The 16,259-nt window shown below is 40.3% G+C and overlaps 3 protein-coding genes across 3 annotated transcripts; 2 read left to right on the plus strand and 1 right to left on the minus strand.

The window, feature by feature from the left end:
* Positions 1 to 1,281: 1,281 nt before the first annotated feature.
* LOC111237687 (ATPase family AAA domain-containing protein 5-like) lies at positions 1,282 to 7,622 on the plus strand. The gene is made up of 14 exons (XM_022766883.1): positions 1,282 to 2,251; positions 2,346 to 2,442; positions 2,543 to 2,625; positions 2,841 to 2,989; positions 3,990 to 4,161; positions 4,364 to 4,638; positions 4,751 to 4,844; positions 4,923 to 4,987; positions 5,195 to 5,393; positions 5,497 to 5,621; positions 5,722 to 5,868; positions 6,070 to 6,527; positions 6,856 to 7,014; positions 7,385 to 7,622. Exons 1-14 carry the CDS (start codon positions 1,282 to 1,284, stop codon positions 7,461 to 7,463), a joined length of 3,072 nt encoding a protein of 1,023 aa, XP_022622604.1. The 3' UTR covers positions 7,464 to 7,622.
* An 84-nt stretch (positions 7,623 to 7,706) lies between these two features.
* On the minus strand, positions 7,707 to 10,203 carry tefm (transcription elongation factor, mitochondrial). Its single transcript, XM_022766892.1, has 5 exons — positions 10,089 to 10,203; positions 9,292 to 9,779; positions 8,778 to 8,927; positions 8,443 to 8,621; positions 7,707 to 8,237 (listed from the first exon to the last, which is right to left on the minus strand). Exons 1-5 carry the CDS (start codon positions 10,129 to 10,131, stop codon positions 7,973 to 7,975), a joined length of 1,125 nt encoding a protein of 374 aa, XP_022622613.1. The 5' UTR covers positions 10,132 to 10,203; the 3' UTR covers positions 7,707 to 7,972.
* A 1,807-nt stretch (positions 10,204 to 12,010) lies between these two features.
* On the plus strand, positions 12,011 to 15,958 carry adap2 (ArfGAP with dual PH domains 2). The gene is made up of 11 exons (XM_022766891.1): positions 12,011 to 12,251; positions 12,825 to 12,955; positions 13,221 to 13,312; positions 13,599 to 13,687; positions 13,816 to 13,928; positions 14,041 to 14,187; positions 14,519 to 14,602; positions 14,696 to 14,758; positions 14,913 to 14,990; positions 15,202 to 15,430; positions 15,540 to 15,958. The coding sequence occupies exons 1-11, from the start codon at positions 12,164 to 12,166 to the stop codon at positions 15,566 to 15,568; spliced, it is 1,143 nt and encodes a 380-aa protein (XP_022622612.1). The 5' UTR covers positions 12,011 to 12,163; the 3' UTR covers positions 15,569 to 15,958.
* The last annotated feature ends 301 nt before the right edge of the window (positions 15,959 to 16,259 follow it).

A 16,259-nucleotide genomic window follows, 5' to 3' on the forward strand; every position in this document is an offset into this window, starting at 1 on the left:
GAATGTTGACAAAGCATTTTGAAATGTGAATTTGTTGCTAACTGGAATTTTGGTTGATCTACTTATGTCCTAGATATTCACTAGAGATGTGCAGAGTGCAGACCTTCCATCTTCCCCAACACATCAAGTGTCTGGGGAAAGTGGATCACTTACGCAGGTAAAAGATGATAATGAAGACACTTAAGAGCATAAATTCCCCTTACCTGGCAGGTTCCAGGTTCTTCTTTAACATGGGAAAGCAGCAGCATCATCTTGGCCTAAGTTAATCTCAATGTGTTCTCAGTGTCATGCTGCTCAGGTAGGACATCACTTCACAGGTAGCGACCCTTGGTTGATGGGAAGGGCCACCTGACTGGAAGGATAGTCAAAAGAACATGGTCACCGTTCTCGAGTGAGAACACTAAAAGCAAAAAGCAGTTGACACATGTAACATGCAACATTGAAGTGAAAAATTAACTGTGACTTGAGGCCTTGTGGTCTCCTTTGTAGAAGGACTCTGAGTCAAAATCTAGTTTTAGGACCTTAACTGTTTTAGTTTATATTGAAATACTTTGTTGCAATGTTTTATCAAATTAGTTACTTTTTCTCTGTGTAATTAACACAGAAAACCTCAGGAAAGGTAGTATTATTCCAACATTGAAGCACCAGTAAAAAATTACCAAAGTTTGCTGTCCTAGAAAAGCCAGGAAATTATCCACAAACCAATTTACACTTTTATTGAGAGAAAAACAATCCTAACATTGGATAAGCTGGTACGAGAGGATTTTTTTATATTTTTGCCTTAAAAATTACTTTTTTAAGTGACAGTTAATCAAAATTAAGAAAAATCAAAATAGTTGGCAATTGGTTTTCTAATTTATTAATCAACTAATCATTTACTTATGGAGAACTGATTGGCATTTGGGTGCCTGGAGAAATCAGTTCGGTTCACTTGCTATAAACTGAAGGAGAGAGCATCCGTGTAGTTTGCGCATAAACGATCTTTGGCTGCACTCAACCCTGGCGCACGTTTTTGACGTCGCTCCACATAAGTTTGGATGTTTTGGAAGTGTTTTATGTATTTACTCAAAGCGTTTACATTTTCTACTTAATTTATAACATAAGAATATAATTTTTAGCAAGCTGGGTTCGTGTAAAAGTAAAATAAATTTTAGTCTAGCTTAGCTTAGCTTGGTTAGAAGTAACGTCGCGCAAATTGACGTTACGACTCTGTCATGCATCACAGCCTAGCGCCAAAGTCAAAATGCCTCCGCACAGTGTTTGAGTTTGGATTTCTCTACAATGCGAAACAAGCTCAAACGGGGCAGAAACTGTAAGGATACACCCTGCCAAAGCAAAGACCAAATACAAACCACCGAGGTAATATCTTTAGTGTTATCGGAGTCGAGCTGCTCCTTTGATAAAACATCACCAGAGGGAGGTTCAGCCTCGCTGGCTGCAAAAGACAAAAATGGCTCTAATACCTCTGCTGCTGCTGGGATCTCCCAACGAGTTCAACCACTGCAAGAAAAGAAGAAGCAGACGTGCTGCGCAAAAGGCATTAAAATTGCGCCCATTTTCTTACGGCAGAGCGAGAGTAAAAGGAGCAGTAATGGTAAGCTGTATCAGCCTGTAGAGAAGCCGCAGAAACCAGTTCCTCCTCAGAGGGATGATTTGCGAAGGGTGAAAAGTCAACGTCGGTTATCAGTATCTACAGTATCTCACCTGACAGAGAAAGAGGGAATTATTCTGTCTTCCTGGAGAGGACGGTTGTCACCCTCATCTCTGCACAGCTGTCTGGAAGAAATCAAAACATCTAATCCAGTATTTCCAGTTCACACAGTGTTCAGCAAGCTGCAGAGGAAAGCAAGTGAAAAACTGCGGGATTTTGGATCCACAGGTGAGACTGAGCAAGAGTCTGTTAATAGCCTGTCCAAAGCAGAAAACTCCCTGCAGAACCACCTCAAAGAGAAGAGGAAACGAGGAGATGAAAACTCTGAGGGGGTGCCCAAGCGTCTGAGGTGTAGTCTCACTGGGGAGGATGCCATTGGTGTGGATCAATTTCACCTTTTAGCACAGGGTGGCCAGGAAAGTACAGTCATCTCTGTGAAGGAGCAGCCTAGGAGCAGAAAGCTGAGTCGCAGTCACAGGTTGAGGGAGCGAAGCGGGAGCATAGCGGGCCTGGTGAACAACTGTGAGCCAAACTCTGAATGGAGAAATGACACAGAATCTGATGGCAAGCCACCCATAACCTTTGATATTCTTCACAGAGGTAAACCCTCTCATAGGCTGATTGATTTGTATTCCTAAGGTATGTTTTGTGCCCTTTTAATAACAGAAAATGTCATTTCTTTCCCTTTGTCTAGAATCCAGTTTTGAGGATGTTCTCTGGACAGACAAGTACAGTCCTCAGCATTCAAGTGAAGTCATCGGCAACTCTGTCTCAGTGAACAAACTTCACAGGTCAGTTTTGTTCATTAGCTCCCTAATCCTTTCACTGATATATTGGACTTGAAATCCGTGTAAGCACAACTTTTTCTTTTGGTTTTTGTCTGGAATTCAGTTGGTTGAAGAAATGGAAACTAAGAGCTGACTCTGACGAGAGGAGAAAAATGGAGGAAAGGAAAGATGAAGATAACAGCAATGGTATTCGCTGCAATTTGTCAAACATTACTTTTGCTCTCATATCTTTCCACTCAGGGTCAAAATGTTCATGTGGCTTTGAATGAGCCATGACCAAATGTTCGTCAAAAGCCTGATTGTTTTTGTGTATCCACATGACTAAAGTTTTATTTTAATGACAGAGGATTTCCATGTGTGGGATTTTTGGTCGGAAAAGTAATGACTGTCCTTCTGTGCAGACTCGTGGGACTGTGGAGACTTCCAAGGTGAGGCTGGGGCAGAGGGCAACAGAGAGGATCCGCTATGTAACACCGTGCTGATAACAGGACCTCCAGGTGTGGGGAAGACTGCCTCAGTGTATGCCTGCGCTCAGGAGCTTGGCTTCAAGGTTGGGATTTATGTGAAGGTCCAATATCTTTCAGTAGATGCCACCAAAGGCTGATAATTGCATCCATATATCTTTAAACCATCATTAACATCAAACATGGATTCTTAGCAGGGTGAAAAGTGTCAGTGTTAACTCACCACTGAGAACAATAACGTAATATCAGGCATCAAACATAAATACATATGTCAAATCTAATCCATACAGTCCCTTAAAACATTCCTAAAATTAATAAGATTAAAGGATTCCTGTAGAGAACCAGTTGGTTATTGGCTATACAAACTTTATCACTGTCACTTCAGATCGGAGGTGTCAGATTTTAATCGTAAATTTACATGAGAAAGTGACACTTATAACCTTAACATACAGTAATGAAAAACTGGTTTAAAAAGCTCATGGAGAGGCTCGCTAGAAATAACTAATATAAATGAAAAATAATGTTTTAGGCACTGATATTAAAAAGCTATTGGCAAAATAGAAAATACTCGCAGTCTAAAATTATTCACTCATCAGTGTCTACACCACTGACTGCTTGACAAAATGATCCATAAATTAAAATAGTATGTGATATTGCTGTGTACTTTCTTCATATTATTCTGGCCGTTGAGGACATGTTTTCTCATCTACTCAGAAACTCACAGATGAACAGATTACAGATACTTTTCCATCTGTTCTTGTGCTTTTGTAGCCCATTGAAATTATGCCTCCTATCACTTTTATCCGAGCCTTTTGCCTCAGAGAAAAATCAAGAATACGAGATTAGTCACAAACATAAACAATTACCACACCGATTATTCTAAATGCAACCGAGTCCGAAGGGAACATTTAAAATGAAACTCTTTGTCAAAATGGATTGCTTATCTTTTATTGAAATCTTTGTGGCCCTTACTAAGACTATGTTTCACCAGGTTCTAAACTGCTTTCATGACAAGTAATCATCTGGATGTCATACTTAAATAGGATCAATCATCATTTAATTTTTCTTTTCCTTTTTCATTCAAAGGTGTTTGAGGTGAACTGCTCCTCACAGCGCAGTGGCCGCCACGTTCTGTCCCAGCTCAAGGAGGCTACCCAGTCCCACCTAGTGGAAATGTCGGGCAAGGACCCACTGAAACCAGCTTACCTCAACAACTACAATACCAGCAGCTGCACTCCTAAAACTGAGACTTTACCTGGTAAGAGATGACTAATAAAGACGGGGTCTTTATCTGAATACTGACTTACTTAGACAAGCCTGCAACAATGATTGTGTCGTAAAAAAAAACCTGATGGTGTGAGGTTTTTGTAAGTTTTAAATATAGTATAATATCTGTACACAGTAATGGATGCTTCAATGACATTAACATATTTAACAGGCATTTGCGTTTTTTTTAACAGGAAAAACAGTGCATCCTAAAAATGTCATCTCTACCACAAAAAGGAGGACAGCACAGAACTTTGGCCGCTCTAGTCGCAGAGGAAAAGCTAATCCAGCCACAGTCACTTTGGCCAACTACTTTAAGATGAAGGCCAAAGCAGATCACTTACACTTTGGTGGCCTGTCGCCATCTGAGAAACTAGACGGGGAGAAATTGGGCAGCCCATCAGCAGGCTGTGATCAAGCAGTGCCACAGAGTAAAAAGACAGCCACATCACTCATTCTGTTTGAAGAGGTAAACCATTTGGCAACCCAACACTGTGAGACATATAATTTAATGGATATGAGGCCGCACATATCCCATGCTTGGTCTGGGGTGATCTGCTTGCAACTGTCTGTTCCCACAGGTTGATGTCATATTCAGCGATGATGTTGGTTTCCTCGCAGCCATCAAAACTTTCATGACAACCACTAAAAGGCCAGTCATTCTGACCGCCAATGGTAAATGCACACACTGTGTAATTTAGAGTAATATAGATTTGAAGACAAGCCGTGATGCAAAGTAAATGTCCTCCTTAGATCCTTTATTCAGAGAGAGATTCAACTGCAGCTTGGAGGAAATCATTTTCAAAACCCCAATAGCGGTGAGTCAAATTTTTATCTTTGTATATTCTTGTACAACTTCAGTGTGAAACCCATGCATGTTTCCTAAAGTAGCTCCACACTTTTTTTGTATGCTTGTGTCAAAAAAATAAAACCCTGCTGGCTTCCAAGTCTGCTGTTATAGGCTCCCCACACATGCAGAACCATTATAACCCAGTTTGTCATAGACTTATTTCATCTGTTCCAAGGTGGATGTCTGTAGCTACCTGCAGCTGGTGTGTTTGGCTGAGAATGTGCAACTGGAGTTGGATGATGTTAGCAGCCTCCTCACACTCACCTGTGGAGACATCAGGCGCTGTCTGCTGCAGCTGCAGCTCTGGGTGCACGGTGGTGGAGGAAGGGCATCTCAGAGTGGAGGCTTGCTTAAGGAGCCTACTCGTGTACAGTGTAAGTATCACAGTCGGGCCCCTTTTATAGACATGGATTTTGTTACCAAAAACTTGCAATACCAGTATGGATTTGCAGGAATTTTCTCCATTTCCAAATCTAGACTCAAATGATGCTGAAGGGGTAAACAATTTAGACTCCAGTCTTCCTCCATGTGACACAGGCTGCTCTGCCAGCATGCTCGGTCTCCATCCTGTCACCCAAAACCAACTGTTGAACCTTTTAAAGGCAAGTATTCATATCTATATTTATCTAAATTTTTTAAACTTCATAATATTTTCCCCAAAGAAAAATGCACTTTGTCAATAATTTGTCTTTGATTTTTCAGTGTCAGCGCTGGTCTGAAACAGACACGAACAAACTCCTGAGGCTCCTAGCAGAGAGCTGGAGAGGAGGTGTTCCTCTTCTCTACACCAACCTGGAGCTCCTTCTACCCATCGGCGCCAAGGGAACTTCAGTCCATTACCTGGACAAGGTGACTTGTTCTGGGCTGCAGAGTGAGCTGGCACTCTCTGACACTGATCCTCACCTCCAGCAGCTCAATCAAAATATCAGTCCCAAATCTGTTAGGAAAAACTCCAGGCTTAGTAGAAAAAAATATATTGCAAGAGTGTTTGACACTACATCACCTTCCACTTTAACTCACAAACCTCAAAGCACCTCATTGTTATTAAAGGGGGCTCGTTCAAGACTCCCCAGTTCAAGTAACAAGACTGAACAAAAATCAGCCCAAGTGGCAACTGACTGTTTAGATGCCCTGACTGACTTCTTTGACCTCATGTCGTACCTTGATGCCACTCTGCCAGCTGCTGCAAAGCTTGTTTCAGGCTCATGCAGCCCTGAGGCGTTTGTCTGGACAGGGGCGGATATAAAGGACGGCTTGTTGGATGAGATGAGTGAGGAGGGGGGCTGGAGCTGGAGCCAGGAGAGGCTGTCGGATATTCAGGCTGCTGCTGAAGGCTTGGGCTTTCACAGATGCTGGTGGCGGGTGTCTGAGGTGAGGACTGAAGCCCAAAAATACAGCCAGGAACTGGAGGACAAAGAGCGGGAGAGGCTGGTGGAGAAACTGATGTTCCCCGCTGCTTCCAAAAGACAGAGCCTCAGATTTAGTTTCCATCCTCTGTGTGCACCAATGTGAGTCTGTTCTCCCTCTCTACTCCTGAATATTGATTCAAATAGTTTACTATCTGGTTTTTCAGTTTGTAACATGACAGATATAGATCCTGTGCCTTTTTTATACTTGAGTTGTCCTAAGCTTTCTTTAGTCATTTGGATGTCAAATTTTCTGTGGAGTTTCAGATGAGGCCATGGATGCATTTGGCTGCTATGTTTTCATAAAATGTATGACCAAGCATGTTCCATCCATGCATTTTTTTTTTAAAAAGATTAATCACGCAACTTATTTCTGGAATCTGGAAGGGTTCTGTTTTTCACCATGTTACACTTGGTCCTCTCCCTCCAGCGTGTCCCAAAGACAGTACAAGCTGAGCAGGACGGTGCTCAGCAGTAAATCCTTCAGCCTGCTGGGAAACAGACAAGCTGTCAGTGTTGACTACATGCCGGTCCTCCGCTCCATCTGTCGCTTTCATACAGCGCAGCAACTGAAAGAGGAGTCAGTCAGGTGAGCCAGACACAACACACGGGTTTAAATTGATTTTCTACAGAGGTCTACAGTCTTCAGTGTGAATATTTCACACTTAATGGGTTATAAATAAGTTTAACATCGGAGTGGTTTGTGGGACAGTGGAAGGTAGGTGATGGTAGTTGTATCTTAAGCCCCAAAGCTTCCTTATGTAATTACCATAAGCATGTGTGTTTTTTTTTTGTTTGTTTGTTTTTTTTAGGTCAAAGCAAACTAGTGTTAAATCTTCCATTTGAATCATTGCTGGATTAAATAATGTATGTTATACGTATTATACCTGAATTTGATTATTTAATGATATTATACATCATACAACACAAGTCATACAACAATTTATCCCCCGCAATAGGTGTCTGAACTACCTCAGCAACATACACCTGGACCTATCAAAGTCAACTTTTCAACTCCTGGCAGAAGATTTCTCTTAGAGAAAAGTCTGGACTACCACACCTTATTCCTGTCAGTATTTATTTTACTATGCATCCATTTTAGTGAACTCTTTTTCAAATGAATTTTACTCACTTGAGCTGTGAAATCAGGTTTTATTTACATATAAGTGCAACCATGAAGAATCAATAAAAATTATATTTTTTGTAAATTATCTTGCCACTTTTTACATGATCATACGCAGACATTAGTTGCTCATGACAACCATAATGTTTTTTTTTTTATTTGTAAAAAGTTATTGCATAAAGTGTAACACTAATCAACTTGAATGAAAATCCTCAGACAGCAGAAGATGGCAGACAGCAGTTAGTTTGTGGAAATGTCCAAATCAAACATCAGCAGTAGAAATAACAAAGCACCATAGTGTTTAACGTAACCTTAAGTATATTAAATCTGTTCAGGGATTCAAATGGGCTCAGCTTGCCACTTAAGAGGTCTGTTTTATTGGATGTGGTGCATGGTCGGTGCATGAGATCGGTCCAGGTGGCTGCTAACTGTAAGATTCACTGAGCAGCTCGTAAAAAGCTACAGCCTGAAGTAGAGCATCACAGAGTTCCTCTCCTCCTCTTCTGTTCCCCATCTGGAAGGAGTTCCTGTACTTGAACAGCAGATCTTGGGGAAAGTTTATCCTGGGAAGCTTCTGTGTCACCGACTCAGTCATCAGCTGTCGCACTGTCTTTGCCCCGCTGGTCCGACATTCCCCCACCATTAGTCCAAAATGGCGTCCCACAGCAGTTCGCATCATGTTCAAAACTCTGCAACAAAGAAAGAAATTAAGGGGGGAATTTTTGTGTTAGGTCACTTACATGTATGTTCACTTAGTGTTCCAGATTTAAAATGCACACTGACATGCTGAAGCAGGTATTGGTATTAAATGTTATTATGAATATGTTTTTATATGATATGGTAAATTTGGAAGTTGAGAACAGTCATTATTTATATGAAATCAATTTTTCCCACCTGGGAGGAATATTGGACTCTGGTGCTGAGTTTTTGGGCTCCAGCAGAGCAAAAAGCATTGCCTCCACCGTCCTCATGTGTGCCATAACAGGGAACAGAGCAGTATTCTGGACTGAGATTGAGGATTTCTCTATAATGTAGAAGTCAGCAGAAGGGAGTAGTGACACGGCCGCAGAAACCTGTAGGCAGAAAAGAAAAATTTACATATTGTGCAGTTAGATATGGGTTTAAATTCTGTACAAGGACAATGGCTGCTACATAGCTTCTCTGCAAAAACCCTGAATCAGTCATGGCGTACATTTTCAATAATAACAGATTCCGGTAGTGGTACTCACATCATTTAAGTAAGAAGAAGCCATATATGTTCCCTTCAAGAAGTTAGGACATTCCAGCTGTTGCCAATCCAGTACGGTCATCCCACGTTCCACATGTGCCCAGGCGATTTTATTAGTCCCACATATTATTGACACTATGGTATTGGCATCCTGAGTAAACGAATATAGAATCATGATAAGTGATCGTAGTGATTTGACCTGCTTTTCCTTTTTACATTCAACATTTTTGTTTGACAAGTGAAGTGAGGTGAACACCAAAACTATCTCAAACATCAGAGGTCAGACATGATATTCATCAACCTACAGGGCAGGAAAACAGACTTTCTTGCCTTGTGCAATACCCATACCTGCATTTCAGGCAGACCCAAACCACAATCACAGCTATAGAGAGATGGGTGTTGAATTAAACCCAAGACAATCTCTGTAACCTGCCCAGCCAACCCACTTTATTTTGTGTCTTAACCCATAGCTGAACATGACCATTAAATTCTCACATACAGGAGCCGAAACTCACCTCCAACCAGGACCTGTCTACCTCTGGCCTGATAAACTTGGCCAGCTGTATCCTCACTTTCCTCTCCTTCTTAACCGGGTTGAGGATGGAGTCGAAGACTATGACAGCACTTTTGTGCTTAAGTAGCGGTACATTCACCACGCTTTCCAGATTTTTAAAGGGTCCGTTTTTAGTCCTGTAGTCCACAATGTTGAGCGATTTGCGGCCTCTGAGGAGCTTGACGGCGGCCAGCTCTGACGGTGTTGCGGTGTTGAGCAGCTGGAGGATTGCGTCTCGTTGCTCGGAGGTGTAACAGGCGTCCAAAGTTCTGCTGGTGTTATCCTTGCAGGGCTCGGAAGCTGAGGACAGGGTGGCGTTCAGTGTCTCAAAGCCGGCCACGGGAACCCGGCTTCTCCAGCAGCATGTGCACTGGAGATACCGCAGCTCCAGCTCGGGGAGGGAGCCGTGCTTAGGGCTACGGAATAAACCAAACTGTCCTGCATAATGTCCTGTGGAAGAAATACAGGAGATGGAAATCAAAACGAGTTTAGACAAAGTAAAACCTTTTAAAAAAGCTTTGACCCTTCACAACACGTGAGTACAGAGCCTTCGTGCAAGTTACTGTGAATCTGTCAATTAGATATGTCAGACCCAAAGGCAGGGAAAACTAAAAACGTAAAACATAAAATTGGAAATAATATAACCTCTCAATGTTTAAATTAGCATTTACAACTAGCTAAGTTAAATTAGCTTAACGTTAGCAGTCTGTACATTGAGATTTATGCAAAAAGAGAAAATATTTCACAATGAAAACGTACTTCTCTGAGCGACCGATGACAAAAATCGCCTGGCGACCCACATGTCGTTAGTTAAAGTAAATAATGGTTCGTTTCAGCTACAACATCATGCCGGTAAAACAACTTCGTCCTCTGGTTGTCGTCCGACGCTATAAAATCGACCGGAGCAGCACAACAACACTGCTTTGGATTGGTTCCGGAGTGCTTCTATTGTGTTTACCGGAGAACCGACTTTAAAGATGTATTACGCCATTCACTGTGTGTAAGTATGTGGGGTTATTGCACCAATTCATATGGTGCTGCATTAATACGTATTGTTTATGTTAACATACATTCATATAATTGAGAGTAGAATAAATATCAGAAAGACCTCTTACCAGTGCCAGTGTAATGTAACTCAGTATATTTACTCAAGAACTGTACATAATTACACTTTTGAACTACTATTTTATTATACTTTATATCTTAATATTTTACATTTTACTCCCCTACAACTATCTCACAGCTTATTGCATAATACTGAAAAATGTAATGTAATGTAATTTTTTTTTTTTAAATTTGTATTAGGAATAACACCTCTCATTACAACCCTATACAGTTCAACAGCACCACAAACTGCAGATTGTACAGTGACTGCAGTTTACAATCCTCAGGTTCTCGGGAAGGTACTTTGAAAGAATGGCATTGCAAGTTGACAGCAAAGCTACCTTAGGGAGAAATCTAGTTTGGCTAACTAAAGCTACTTAGTTCAAACTACTTTGTTAAAAATTATCAAATTGACAATGTACATGCAATACAAAACTTTAACAAAATATAATACAAAAAAGTTGCATGCCAATTTATTGCAAAGAGTGCCTACTTGTTCACAAGTCATACATAAACAAGAAAAAAACCCAAAACAATATTCATAGGAAAGTGCAAAGAATGTCCGCTTTGATTTTGTATACAATAAGTATGGCCATGGTGATTCTTCATTCAGGATGTTTATCCATGATGACGTTGCTGTGAGAGCACTGAGCAACACCACCGCCCTTGGCTTTTACACATGCACTACACAAAGGTCAGGTGCATGGTGGAGGCTGCCTGAATGCATTGGCTGTTCATGCCTTCACAGATGTCAGGATGAAAGAAAAATGTGGTGGGGCTGGTCAAAAGGGGATTCAATTACAGTAGAGAAGCATTGGTAAAATAGAAAAATAAAAAAAAATTATTATTTTCCTTTTATGGCCCAAAATGATAGTTTCATTGGTTAACTACACATAAAATGGCAAGCTACTGCAAAATGTAGTTAAACTACAAGTTTAATTGCATGACTACTCGCCAACACGGCAGGTTGTCAGGTTGAAGTTGGGTAAAGCTACACTGGGAAATCCATATAGTAATAATAATAATAAAAAAGGTAAAGGTAAAAGCTTAAAATGAGAGTCAGAGAGGTGTTAATCAAGCACAATCTGAGTACACCCACAAGGTCTCAAGAAGAGGGCTAGTCAGGTTTAATAAGTGAAAACACCCGTGAGTGTACCCGATACAGTATGTAGGACCTTTAAAACATCACATCTTTGGTCTACAATTTAGATTTTTACAGGTTCCAAAAGAGTGATATTAATGCTTCAGTGTATTTACCTACAACACAATGTTTTAGTTCTGTCTACCCTGCATTTTAATTAAATGCAAAATACGTTTAGGTGAACAAAAGGTAGCCTACATTTACAGTAAAATCTACATGAACCCCCCCCCCCCCACCCCCACCCCACACACACACACACACACACACACACACACACACACACACAAGTCAAGCTACATACAAACCACATACAAGTCTATTAGCCTGACACTGTAAGTCATTCACCCTGTTACGTTTGTTTCACTTCCTTTCTCTGTTATTTCTGGACCTCGGCATTTGTGTGCAGAACAATAAACTGCATGATGCTGTGCTTTTAAGAGGAAATGCTGGGCCACTAGTCAGCGAGAAGAAATTATGTTTTTCATTTGCCACAGAGCAGAATAGCACCATGAGCTGTGTAGAATCAAGATGGAGTTAATACTATTTCTTGTCGGGACTCAACTCTAACAGAGGCAAACAACCTTCACCTATGGCCAATCTGGAAAGAAATAGCAAAATCCTGCTTGATTTGGTGCGACAGCCAGGTAACAACTTGTGTGCTGACTGTGGAGCTCCTGGTGAGTACACTGACAAAGATTCATAACCAAAGTTTATATATTTTAATAAATACACTAGCATTGTTTCATGTTTGCTCAACTCTTCAACAATACATATTTCCCCCAAAGACCATTATACCTGATTTCTGTGTGAATTAGTGTGTTTTCTTTATGTAAGTGTGAACAATGGTAAACAGTAGCCTGTGCCCCAGAGCCACGTGATGTTGTTTGTTAAACTATCTCCAAAATAATATTTTATTACCATGTCACGTTTTATATTAAACTTTCATAAGGGGGAAGTGGAGCTACTGTATATTCTGTGGTATGACTTCATTGTTCCTCCTACAACTTCCAACACTTTGTCGCCATCACTGCCAAGGAGAATTAATACAGTGTGTGTGTTTGTCTGTGTGAAAGGAAGAAAGAGAGAAAATACATTTAAAGACGAAGAAGAAATTCTACTTTGGTTTATTTCACTGTTCACTTTATTTGTAGCATATTTGTAGTCTACATTTGCCCAGAAATGAAACACCTGTTTGTTCTGTATTTGGTTCCTTCTTACAAAGTAAATATTGTGATCATTTTTGCTCACAGATCCTGACTGGGCCTCCTACACTCTTGGCATCTTTGTGTGCCTGAACTGCTCGGGGATGCATCGCAATTTACCCGATGTCAGCAAAGTGAAATCCATACGTCTGGATCTCTGGGATGATTCACTAGTAGAGGTAAAAGTTTGTAGTTTGAATTCATCGAATTATAGCTAATATAAGGCTATAACATGCATTCATTATTTATATATTATTTTGAATACACTGACAATTGCTTTTTATACATATATTACACGTACTTAAAACCGCAAATTTTTTCATCTTTGAATTTTGAATCTTAAAAGCTAATCTGTCCACTGTGTATATTCTCTGGTCTGTTTTATATAGATTTAATCCCGAATATTTTTTGTCTTAGTATAACCTTTTAAATCTCTGGTTTCAGTTCATGCGGGAGAGGGGAAATTCTGCAGCCAAAGCCATTTTTGAGAAGTGTGTCCCTGCCTTCTTCTACCGACCACAGCAAAAAGACTGCATGTGAGTGACCACTACTATCAGCCATTCACCCCACTGGATCAGTGGAAGTAAAAAGTGAGGACTCAACAAATACTCAAATCGGTGAATGGGAGTAGAGCGCTCCTGTTGCACATGCAGTTTAGAGGAAGAGGAACAAACAATGTGTGTTGGGCGCTGAGGTGGAGCTTCTGCAAAAGACACTATTATCAATGACAGGTCTACATGTTTTTCAGTGGCGTGTATTTACTTAGACACTTTTGTTTCATCCATGGGGAACCATTAATGGTTGTTTTTTCCCTGCTTTTAGTGTTCTCAAGGACCAATGGATCCGTGCAAAGTATGAAAGAAGAGAATTCACAGGAGAAAATAACTACTTTCACCAAGTTTATAGCTCAGGTAATAATCCTGCCACAATATTAACAAGAATATATTCTTCCTTTCAGCAACATATCTGAATTGGCATTTGTTTTCTGCACAGATCATAAGATGCATCCTCTTTTGTTTATTTGATGTATCTGATCCAGATTCATTTGAGTCAACACTATGGAAGAAGGGCAAAGACAACAAACAGTTTCTTAAGAGGATCTTTGTGCTGTCCCGGAAAGACTTCACCCTCAGATACTTCATTAAAGAGGATGTGAGTAGTCGTCCAAAATGTTTTATGAGTATACGTGGGTTACACTCAAAAACTGTTTGTGTTTCTAATCTTTTAAAACCCTATCTCATCTCTTCCATAAAACAAAAACAAGTCCAAGGTTCCCAAAGCTGTCATCTGCATGAAGGATCTGAATGCAGTTTTCCAGACAGAGAAGGTCGGTCACACTCACGGTCTGCAGATATCCTACCTACAGGACAAGCGTACAAGGAATCTGTTTGTTTACCACGAGAATGGTCAGGTGAGCTCAACTACTATAGTGCTATTTTATTTCCACTTCCACTAACAGATAAGTGACTTGTCTCGGCAAATATAGCATACAAATAGAGCATGTGTAGAGTCTTTTACTTTGAAACTCACAACTGTTAGAGAGAGAGAGAGAGAGAGAGAGAGAGAGATGAACAAAACAATTTAATCCAAGTTCAGCAGGCGTTCTGAAACTTACACCATGTGCTGTATACCTAAAAAAAAAATGTATGAAACTGTCCAGACAATATACATGCACGGATGCAGTTTATGTACATCATTGTCTTCCTGATATACTGTCCTTTATCTGATGTCTTATACTGTAGATAGTTGTATCCTTATTCAATGCTATTCGGGCGACACGCTTGGCATACCTCCAGAAGAAACACCCCACTCTCCAAGACAGTGATGTGAGACAATTTTTCATTATTCACATAGACTGTTAAAGTCTTAAACTACAACTTTTGTTCAGTTAACAGCATTTCCTATTTTTCTTTACACAGTTAATACCTCAGTTAACAAGACACTGCCTGAAGGAGGGATACATGGAGAAAACTGGCCCAACGGTCTGTCAGCTTTCTTAATTCAATACAAAAATCAATTGGTTTTGTTTAACTTTGTTATATCTGATAAACTAATTTGATTCTTTGCTTTGAATATCTTTCTTTCTCTCTCTCTCTGCCTGTCCCATTTTATCTGTCTGTGTATGTGTGTTGTCAGCAACGGGAGCCATTCAAGAAGAGGTGGTTCACACTGTGCTCAATGGACAGAAAGCTTCTGTATTTCAAAACTCCACTGGTAAAGAACTGAGAATATGTCATAGTGTCTGCACTGTGTGTGAGAAGTGAAAATAAACCCAAAACATCCAAACGTAAAAGATTTCACCACTCAGTTATAAAAAAAAGTACAATAATTATACAGATTGCATTTTCCAGTGTTTCTTTTTTCAATTGATTACAGCCATGTTTTTGACTGAGCATATCCCTGTGCTGTGTGTTTACACTGTTAGGATGCTACAGAGTTGGGTGCTGTCTTCATTGGCTCAGAGAGCCACAGCTACTCTGTGTCAGAGAGCAGCAGCAAGAGCACGAGGGGAGGCCGGTGGCACTGTGGCATCACGCTGAAGACTCCATTCAGGGAGTTTTTGTTTATGTGTGAGCAGGAGCAGGAGCAGAGGGAGTGGCTGGAGGCACTTAGGAAAGTCATCTCTCAACCCATGACCCCAGAGGACTACGCAAGTAAGATACTGATTTTAACTCTGATACAGTACATCTATGCATAGCAGATGACATAAATGTGAATCAATGCTGAGTCCTAACTCTGTCTTTCATTCTGTCTTTGATACAGATGAAGCCAACTTGAGAAGGGGGAAATGAATGGAGCAGTCTTACCTGCTGGTGTGCAAAATGTCAGGATGCAATAAAGAACAGTATCCTTTTGGGACCTAACAGACTGATAGCCTCACTTCCAAAAGTGACGCTGACACTTAACTCAGCTCTAACACTACAACGTCTGTGATTACAGCATGACACTTTGGAGAAGTTGTTGTCACAGCTGAGACGTTGCTGCTTTGGAAGATCCAAGCACATCAAAAGCAGTTTCTCTGAAATTTATTGCATTGTCTTTGCCAACAATGGCAACAGATAAAAGCATTCTCTTGCAATACATTATGAATAGACTGAAACCAAAATTTGTATTGTCTCCCTTTCTCCTATTTTATTGTCTCCTTGCACTTCTATGTATTTATTAAAAACAGGCACTCTAGATTCTACGTGTAATTTGCAAATTTTTGTAGTAATTTTGTATTTTGTGTTTTGCACATTTTTTGAAAATATTAGATTCCTGTTCGTCACACACTGTTGTTTTTTAGTTGTGTATATATTTGAAACTGAAAGCTCTTCATAAATTGAATAAATTTGATCCACAACTGATTCCTGCTTTCCGCATTTTACCAGGAATTTCTTTTTCAGCAATGCAGATACAGTGCAGTGATGTATCAGAGGATTATATCAGCCAGAGTAGAGGTGCATCTATCCAGATACATTTATTATAATGGGCAGGTTATTT

The sequence above is a fragment of the Seriola dumerili genome, unplaced genomic scaffold (genome assembly GCF_002260705.1).
Source record: "Seriola dumerili isolate Sdu_G_001 unplaced genomic scaffold, Sdu_1.0 BDQW01001087.1, whole genome shotgun sequence".
Classification (NCBI taxonomy): Eukaryota; Metazoa; Chordata; class Actinopteri; order Carangiformes; family Carangidae; genus Seriola; species Seriola dumerili.